This window comes from Orbicella franksi, chromosome 8 (assembly GCF_964199315.1).
Source record: "Orbicella franksi chromosome 8, jaOrbFran1.1, whole genome shotgun sequence".
NCBI classification, from domain to species: Eukaryota; Metazoa; Cnidaria; class Anthozoa; order Scleractinia; family Merulinidae; genus Orbicella; species Orbicella franksi.
The window spans coordinates 2505488-2515385 of NC_138152.1; the positions used below are offsets into that span (position 1 = coordinate 2505488).

At 39.9% G+C, this 9898-nt stretch overlaps 1 protein-coding gene across 1 annotated transcript; it reads left to right on the top strand.

The window, feature by feature from the left end:
• The first annotated feature begins 52 nt into the window (after positions 1-52).
• LOC145496260 (stimulated by retinoic acid gene 6 protein-like) lies at positions 53-6900 on the top strand. The gene is made up of 4 exons (XM_081475958.1): positions 53-104; positions 2504-2561; positions 4993-5078; positions 6301-6900. The coding sequence occupies exons 1-4, from the start codon at positions 76-78 to the stop codon at positions 6440-6442; spliced, it is 315 nt and encodes a 104-aa protein (XP_081332084.1). The 5' UTR covers positions 53-75; the 3' UTR covers positions 6443-6900.
• Positions 6901-9898: the final 2998 nt, after the last annotated feature.

A 9898-nucleotide genomic window follows, 5' to 3' on the forward strand; every position in this document is an offset into this window, starting at 1 on the left:
CCGGCCTGATGCGGAAGAGTGAGCAAGAATGCTGATCTGAGCCGATCTGCTGGCAACGACTTTGACAGAGTCAGAATGGCATCAAATGATACGATTGAGAACGAGTAAGTGAGAAAAATCCTTGCTAGCGTGATATTATTTCATGTTGTGCGTTTAACTGTGCGTTTCTCTTGCACAGTGTTGTTGTCTGTGTATGCGTAATCTGATGAAAGTAACGCTCTTTCGAGTGCGTGGTAATCATTGAGAACAAAAGCAAAGCTTACCTTGATATTTTTCAGTTGGGGCTGAGTGGAGTAAACAAAAACATTGAATACTTGCCCATTTTAGCTGTCCCTTTAGCGGTCAATACTTTATGGCGGGTTTAGCTGAGCCATCAAAGTTTTATCTGCGAGTACTGAGAATGGCTGCTTTTAAGAATGATCCTCACGCTTCAGCTAATTAGTGATTTACATGCTAATTCTTCGACAATTTTAAGTTAGCATTTCTACGGATCATTGCCAATTTTATCATCCGATCTGGAAGAAACAACTCCTTTTACGGGCGAGCAACTGCCTTGATATTTGCGGGTAACATCTTTGGTAAAAGGTCCGCCACAAAAAAAGCAAAAAAGCTTCGTGCAGTGGAAATAGCAATAGTTGCAGAGGTATTCCCTACTATAAAATTAATAAGGCGGAGACGGGAGACAGACGGTCTACGACAAAGAGTAAAAACAATAAATTAGTAAATTTGCAAGTGTGATAAGGTTATAAACAAAGTTATAAGGTAAAATAGCAAGTAATGAACATTGATTAAATCAAAAAACCAAATTGGCAAGTTCATGATCAAATCAAAAATCGCAGTTGTTCGCGCAAATGCATAGGCTTTCGTCGACTGAACGCCACTGGGGAAGACCGTAGTTTTCCGTTCGCGTCAACGGTGGTGTATTGCCCTGTTCCTGAGCCTTGTTATTAATCGTGACAAAACATACCTAGCGACTTATAAATGTCACTGGAGATGATCTACATGATCTAATCAACTATAAATCTTAGTGAACCAAGGAAAAATGCAAAGCTGATCTAACGGTTTGAGAACTATATTTAATCAGTTCCAAGATTGACTGAAAATAGCTTTTGTTAGTAAAATTCTTTTTTAAATATAGGCTAGAAAAATTATCTTAATAATTAATTAGATCCCACATAATAATATAAGAGACAGATAATTGTAACAGGGTAAAAACTTGTTTGTAACAATGTAAATACTTGTAAACACCTGCAGATAATATAAATCTTAATGAACCAAGGAAAAATGCAAAGCTGATCTAAAGGTTTGAGAACTATATTAATAAATCAGTTCCAAGATTGACTGAAAATAGCTCTCGTATTGATTTCTTTTTCCTTGGTTGGAGTCCCGTGGTCCCTTCGTCTCGGCTGTATCAGCATTATTTGAAATTGAAACTAAAATCGGGTTGCGTTTATGCATTGTTCCGTCACCTATCGCAGCGAATCATCAAAATTATATGTATTTAAATTAAAGGAACCCTGTATTCTGTAGTTGATCCACAAATCAAGCACCCCTTTGTAGCAGTGATGACTTGGTAAGTGCTCCATGGCCAGGAATTCGAACGAAAAAGTTTCCATGCAAAAACGTACCAGGGTGTTTCAATTTTCCACTAGGATGTAAGAATATATTTCATTACATAGTAAAATTACGCGACAGTGTTCCATGATAGTACTATAGAAACAAGATAAACACGTAATATTTAATGTTCAACTTAGCTTTCAGAGCTCCCTTTCGTGCTGAAGTTGCAGTCCACTAAGAGCGTAATCATAGTTTACCGACTTTACCGCGATGTAAGCGCAATTTTGAAAGCGCGGGGGGTCTTGGGCATGTTCCTTCATGAAACTTTCAAATGCTATTTGTTTGAAGTGCTTTGTTTTCGGTATTGTCAAGAAACACAAATGCAAAGTCTACCCTCTTCTAGACCATATACATAGGATGTCATAAAATTGCCAAACTTTTGCAGTGAAACCACCTGCCTGCGGCGTTTTATACGTTAGGTTCACGTTGTGGTGGGAGTAATGATACTCTGATTTTCCTCAGCCCTTTCATATATCTCAGTTTGTGAAATCCCGATACCTTTTCATATACCTGTGGCCTGAGAAAGGTACGCTTTTAGGGCGAAACCTCCCGGTAGAGGTCATTATGGGGAGCACTCTGCCCTCCGGGGTCTTAACCTCGGAAACTTCTCAACTTAGCATTTTCAGAGAAGTATAGAATACTGTAAAGAGGCTCAGTTTCCTAAGACGTTTGGTAGAAAATCTGTGAAAATTTTAGACTGCGGTTCATTGAAGTTGTCATAACTTTATGGTGAGAAGACTGGGTTCATAACTGTTAATGCGTTGCTTCATAGAAGTGTGCTGTTTTCTATCGATTCTAGGTAATTTACTTTAAATTTCACTGCGCGCTTATAAGCTTCTTGTTGTGTATGGAGCATGTATCAAAGTTGCACTTCTTGTCCTTGCAGCTGTTCTAAAGCTCTTTCACAGCAGGGATTGTTTGATCTAGGATGTCTTGCACCAGCAGTAAGTATCACCAGTTACGTTTAATCTCAGAGCTACAATCATTTTTCAGCCTCTTTTGACTGTTACAGTCATGTGGACCTGCAATGCCTCATGGATGCGATACACCAAATACCAAATATCATAACCCAGGATGCAGCCGTATGCACTTTATGCATGCAACATGTATCAGTTAATTAAGAGTTGCACGAATAAGATCAGATATTACACTCCAAGGGAGACGTCTTGAAACGATCGAAAGCAGCAGACGAGTCTTGACCGTATTTTCAGCTAAACACACAGCGAAATCAAGTCACTGTTCGTAATCAATCTAAGCGTCATGCGGACTACACATACATTGCGCCAGAAATATTTACCACGTTAAGCCACTAAACACATGTGATTATATTTAGCTGATTGATCCAAACAACCGCTCGCCGAAAGCATTCTAAGAAAAGCTGCCGGGGACTTGCGGGATCGTTGTACTGATGATATCTGCATGATGATCGACTTTGTGGATGTCCAGAGGGCCTCCACAGAATAGAGCTGCCTGTAGACAACTAAAATAATTCGAAAACTATTTTGTGTGCCGTAGAGCTTTTCCACACGCTAGATGCGACAATCCTGAAATTCCCTTCCCCACGCTATATAGGAGTTAAGCCCAGGCGGGAGAAGAGAGAGTCCAGGATAAGTTATATGCGCGTACTCAGAACGCTGGCATCCCCGCGCCCCCTCCTCTCCAAGAAAGGCGTGCGCAGGCCTAGTGGCCATTTATTAATTGTAACATAGCGTATGCGCTGGTCCTAAGTAATTCCTATTAAGTCATCATGATTAGCTGCAAAGTTTCTGTCGAGTTTAGTTCCTTTTGTTAAAGTTTCGGCAAAGTGAACATCATTCTGAACAATGCAAACCCTACTTCGGGCCTTTGACTTTCACCAAGTAAGATGCTTACTAAAACTTGAGTATTTTGACTTTGTTTGTGTACATTTTTGCTAAGTGTTTTGACTTTGTTTGCCTACATTTTCATTTATTCGAGGAAGCGAATTTTTCATTGACAATTTTAGAAAGCAGAATGAGATGAAACGTTCTCGCCCAACCGTCGTTCAACTAATGTTGGCGAGTTTTTAACCAGCCAGTGGCATCCCTTTTTTCTTCACCCTGCATTGTGAGAACTTTGTAGTCAAATAAAAAATGTTTTAGCTCTGAAGTTGTTGTCGCTATGCTCTAAAAGACTTGGTTCATGTTGCAAGCTGTACGTATATCGATGGATGCATTTGAAAAGTTTGGAGAGTACTCAAGAAGCTAGAGTTGCTCTCAGCTGCGCCTTGAGCAACTCTTACGCTTGTCTAGTGCTCTGCAAACTTCCCGCGAGCATCCATAACTCGATATACGCACGCTGAACATAAACCAATTCAGGCCGCAGTCGTTCGAAGGTTGGATAACGCTATCCATTGAATGAATCGCTATCCAGTGGATGAGTTGTAACAATACAAACTACGCAATCCTCTAAATAGTGATATATCCTGTGGATAGCTTTATCCACCTTTGGAACAACCCGGGCAAGAGATCTTTAATTTGAATGAGCAATTTAAATCTTATCGCGGGCACTCTGAGGACGCACGGGCAAATTATCCTGGACTGGACCCTGGACTCTCTCTTCTTCTGCCTGCTTTCAACCTTCATAGCGAGAAAGCGTAATAAGCATGCGCGAGTTTTGGCTCCGCTCCAGGCTCGAAACTTCACAAAATGGCGGAAATTTCGTCGATCGTGTTAACCAAAAGAAGAGGGCTTGAACTTTATTTGCTTCCCAATTTTCCCGGCAAGCAGCAACATTTTCAGGTCACTGACGGAAAGCTGGTGTATTGTTTTCGTAGTGAATCAATTTTATTTCGGACAAAATTAACCTAAGGAAGTTTTCCGAACACATTATTTCCCCACGGTATACAAGAAATGGCGGCGCGAAGACACATTTTTTTGCCCGGGAGCCTTGTTTCCTTAACAGTGAAATGCCGAAAAAATTCATATTTGCCCAAGTATAAATAATTCAACCGAACGACTCCTCGCGTACCTTATTACAGTCCGCCGTTGTTTCCACCATTGCAGAATCCCGCAGCCCGCATTATTGCCTGAGGCAAGGGGTGCACAGTTTTCTGCGCCGTACGCTTTTCCGCTCTAAAGGTTCAATCTCTGTACAGAGCGTGCGGGGAAGGGAGACTAGGTAGGGGACTGGCCCAGAGTTTGCTGTGCGCATGCACGTCAGAGTGCATGTCTTGCCTTTATAGGGCAATGAAAGTCCATACACACATCTGGTTACAAAAATTTTTCAAGGATACATTTTTGCACCCAGGCTTTGTCGCAACAGTTGGGGTAAAATTAAATCCCGATATATTTACTAGCTATGTTTGAAATCCCAATGTACATGTATTTATTATCTGCTTTTGATTTATCTGCACAGTTGGCCCTTATTCTGGTTCTTGCTTCTCTGAAACAGCGCACCAAATTTAAACTGGAGTGGTTCGATGGACGTCCTGGGCTACTAATGTAAGCTTTAGGTCTATACTACAAGCTATAAAACGATCAAGAGATCAAAGAGAGAACCGAAGGGTGAAAGAGTTAATCTCCCATGCATAGAGGAGGGTCTCAATGGGGTTGAATGAATGGTGAAAAAATAACTGACAACTGACAAATGGTGAAAAAATAACTGACAACTGACAAATGGTGAAAAAATAACTGACAACTGACAAAATGGTGAAAAAAATAACTGACAACTGACAAATGCCCGAAAATTGAACTGACAACTGACATTTGTAGTCATATTTACTGAGAACTGACAAAAGGCTTTAGCAATTGCTATTCGTTTGAAATTTACTGACAATAACTTTTTTCGTACGTGGAAATGTTATTACTCTATTACTTTTGTTTAATATGTATAACCCTTAATAATTAGCATGTTCACTGTGTTGACTGACCACAGCGAGCCAAATTGATTAGCAAACCTTTAAACTCCTGGTGTTGTGGAAACTATTGTTGGTAAGCTATTGTGTTTTGGTTTGGTTATTGCCGGAATTGTCTACTGAATCTCTTTTTTCACGTCATTTAGCGATCACACCGCCGGGCTCCGCAACACTAAGAGCTACTAAGAAACGATATTTTCATAGTCTGTTTTTTTACAGCTGGTCGAGTGCGCGAGCGAAACAAAAACCGCGGGAGATTAACTTAGCACAAACGCAAAGGGGTAGGGGATGGATAAACGAGAAAATCATTAGGGTTTTGTAATTAACGGCCACCTTTCTACAACGACTATTTTCGTCTGTTCCCAAGGTGGCCGTTGTGGAGAGGTTCGACTGTGTTCTCTTTAAAATGTGCCAACTAGTAGAGGTTTAAGCCATTTATAGCCTTCAGTAAATTATTGCCGAATGTCGGCAAACGAGGGTAAAAACTAACCGCAAAACGCGCGAATTTGGCTTCCGGGTGCCATGCTTTGCCATATGGAAGCGTCGATGCCTCACGGGAGCAAAGCTTGACATACCGAAAAATTCGTAAATGTAAGTTTGTGAAGAGGATGGCTTCCTCATATGAAAAGATCTGGTGGTTCTGGAGACTTGCCATCTCATGTTTATTGGAAAGCAAATTAATTTGGACAGATAGATCTAGACAGACAGACAGACAGACAGACAGACAGACAGACAGACAGACAGACAGACATGGGAACTCTCGCCATTCAGGCCAAATTACAAATTAAACAGACTTTATGTTTCTTCAGACCGGTTGACTTCCTTGGTAGTCATAGCAACAGGTGGACTGTTGTTGCCACATATGGAGCTACAGCCAGTGCAATACTTGCCTTATTGATTGGAAATGGCGGAATAATTGTTTTCGAATCCCCTTGGCTTAAAAGTGAGTAAATGTTTTACCTTGACTTGTCATTACAATTAAGGATAACAAAACTTGCGATTCGAAATGTTTTTTTTTTCCCCTTAAAACGACTTAATTTTCCTACCACCATGAAGTAGTCGTTACTCTTGCAATCGTCATTTCGTAAGTCTTTATTAAAGGAGAAGGTCACTCCAAAAAACGTATATTTTTTTTCAATGCTAATAAAAACCTTGCACTAAATTAGCCAATCACCGAAGTTTCAGCCTCTAAAGCCCAAAATCCGAACATCGTTGCCGCCATTTTGAACAGCAGCAGCCATGCCGCGTCTTCGTGACGTCATTCCGTCCAAGGGATTTTGACCAAATGGGTTCCGATGAGCCTTTTAACTACCACTATGGGTTATGGCTGCTCTTGAGCCATTTTGTTTTGATCCAAACATGCTCCAAACTCCGAAATGATAGCATTGAAGATAGTGAGGTGGATAAATGCTTGAAAAAAAAAAAAAAAGAAAAAAGAAAGAAAAAAGAATAAAGAAAAATGATTTTGCTGACCTTAAGGATGCCAAGTCAAATGCAGGTTTTTTTTTCTCCTCGCCAATTTCGAGTCGGATGGAATGATGTCACATATACAATAAACACAGCCTGGCTGCCAGGACAGTTTCAAAATGGCGGTCTCTGAGGTGGCTTCTTTCGAGACGAATTCTGCAGGATAGAGGGCACTTCAGAGGCTGAAACTTCGGTGAGTGGAAAATCTGAATATTTACTGAGCTTTTTGGAGTGACCTTCTTTAAATGTCAAACTAGTGTGCTTGAAAGTATGCGTGTTAGGTATGAATTGATGGTTTTTTGTGTATGTCGTGATTAATTTTAGCTAAGACATGACCTGACTGCATTAGCTTAGGCTACCTGTGGATTCATATTATTAAAAATTACCAAAAAATTAAAATACTCGAGAAGTTATAAGGTTCTGAAAAAGAGGAGGGGGCGGAAGTGCTGTAATGTTAACGGTCGGTGATTTTCCGCTGATTTCTTAGCTTTCAGTTAAATTTCAGCTTTTTTCTCAGCTGTCAATGAATTTTGCAGATCTGGGATCTAACTGAGCTATCAATTAAAAACGCATCAATTTTCTGCTGGCAGCTGTATTGTAAAAAAATCTCCAAGTACGTACCTAATGCAAAGTTCAACACAGAATATTACAGAGGCAACTTAACCGTTCATCAGTCGAGTAATTCAGTCAGCGTAGAATGATGTTAAACTATAGTTTTTACAGGGAAATCGTTATGAAACCAGGCAAAGTTCTTTGTTGTATGTCTTTGTTTGGCCACTTTGGGGGTTGACCTTGCACAAAACTTGGCAAAATACAAAAGGTGGTTCTGTGTGCTCATACAACCATAGAAACAAAAGATGTCCAGGGTCAAGGACGTTCCAGCATAAATCTTAGCCCGTTTGTTTACGTCTTTGATGTTTACCGGCCTTCCTAAGCATATCCCTCTATTAACTATGGCTAAACTAACACTAACATTAAACTCTTTGTTAAGTTTTCGACGCACTTTTGCATTGGCTGTCCTTACTTATGGAACACTGTTTTACCCATTTTATTTCTTATCACTTTATGGAGGATAAACACAAATTTAAAAGTTTATGTGATTAGTGGTGAATGTATCTTTTTAGTTTTTGAAGGTATCGTAGCCGTTCTTATGTATGGAATACTGTTCTACCCATTTTTTGCTTGCCTTACAACTGAATACAAGCTAGTTGGGTCACTTCTTGGCTTTGTCTATGGTGCACTAAGGTACGTGTGGATAATCGGCCTGTACAGAATTTTGCTGGTGCTTGTTATAATTGTAGTTTTCGCCCGACTGAACATCACACCCTCACAGCCGTTTCTTTTATTTTTCCTAGTAAACCCTTGCGTTTAGCGCTGGTTTAGAACCCTGTGGTTTGCAAATTTTATTTGCACGACAAACAAAGGACATACAAGTGAATATATGAAAGATCATATATTGAACTACGGAGAAAAATACGAAGACATCCTTGATCATTGCAGTTATAAATTACACAACTTAAGCAGCTGTGAAATTAAAGCCTGGAAAAAATTCAGGCCTGAACGAGATTCAAACCCATGACTTTTGCGATACCGGTGCAGGCTACCAACGAAGCTATCAAGCCAACTGGGAACTGATCATGTTGTGAGTTCGTAATGTACCCGTAGATGGTGAAGAATGCAAGTTGACATATGAAAGATCACTATATTTGAACTACGGAGAAAGATATGAAGACATGATCTGGATCATCGCCGTTATATACAAAACTTATGCAGTAGCGAAACTAAAGCCGTTTAAAAAAAAAAAAAAATCAGTTGTGCACGGAATTCAAACCCATAACCTCTGCGATACCGGTGCAGTTCTCTACCAACTGAGCTATTAAGCCAACCCAGTTCGAGCCTGAATTGTTTTCATCGAGAAGCGATCCATCGCAGAAGAAATATACAGGAAAGATCGCCGAGACAGACAATCTACACAAATGAACTACATGTGCAAGAAAAAAAAAAATGGACTATTCAATCTACCCACTCCTCATCATTTTGCGTTTGCAGTCAATCCAGTTCCTCGCGCTTTCGACGGACGGTTAGGCCTGGTTCACACTAGCGATATAACGACATAACGACAATATCGACATAGGGACATGACGAAAAGATCATTTTGTCCTACTGTCGTTTTGTTCATGCTGTACATGCTATGTTGCTGTTATGTCATTATGTAAGAATGTTCACGCTTTTATGTCGTTATGTCGTTATATCGTTATCTAGTATAAATCTACTAGCGTTCTATCACGAATGCCGTTCTCTGATTGGCTACGCTACTCATTGTCTTTTTAAACAATAGAGTGCTTCTGTCGAGGAACTATCGGCTGATAGTTGCCCCTCAGAAATTTGGTGTTCTTAGAACAAATATGCTAGTTTTAAGAACATCAAATTTCCGAGGGGCAACTATCAGACCCATAGTTCCGAGACAAACACTTTATTGTCTTTATTGTTCGTCTCTAAATTTTCTTCCGCGCGCCAGTTCAAAAATCATATTGAATTATTTTCAACTTTTTCAGATGAAAGCCGTAAAAGCCAAATCGGTAAAATTTAAAAAGGAAAATAAACAAAACCCACTTAATACAATTTCATTTGTTTATTTATTTTATTATTTTTATTTTCTTTTTAAAGCTCGCTTGCTTACAGAAAATTTTTCACGGACGAGTGCTATCCATCCGGGTATTTTCCTCGGACGGGCATTATAAGCTGAAAGTGTCTCTCCGCGGATGAACACTATCGCGACACGTGATCGATTTAAACCAATAAGAATAGGAGAAAATTTAGTGGTGAACTATAATCTGTGATAGATAGTGAGTAGCGTAGCAGGATTCCCTTGTTAACAAAGTGACGACCGCTTCTTGGCGTTTTCGAAGTGTCTATGAAGAGGATTTAGATTATGTTTTG

Bases quoted from the DNA above. Each gene is read 5' to 3' on its own strand.
- LOC145496260 (XM_081475958.1), top strand. From the start codon at position 76: ATGGCATCAAATGATACGATTGAGAACGA. The intron at 105-2,503 runs GTAAGTGAGAAA...TTGTCCTTGCAG, and splicing joins AATGATACGATTGAGAACGA to CTGTTCTAAAGCTCTTTCAC. The intron at 2,562-4,992 runs GTAAGTATCACC...TTATCTGCACAG, and splicing joins TAGGATGTCTTGCACCAGCA to TTGGCCCTTATTCTGGTTCT.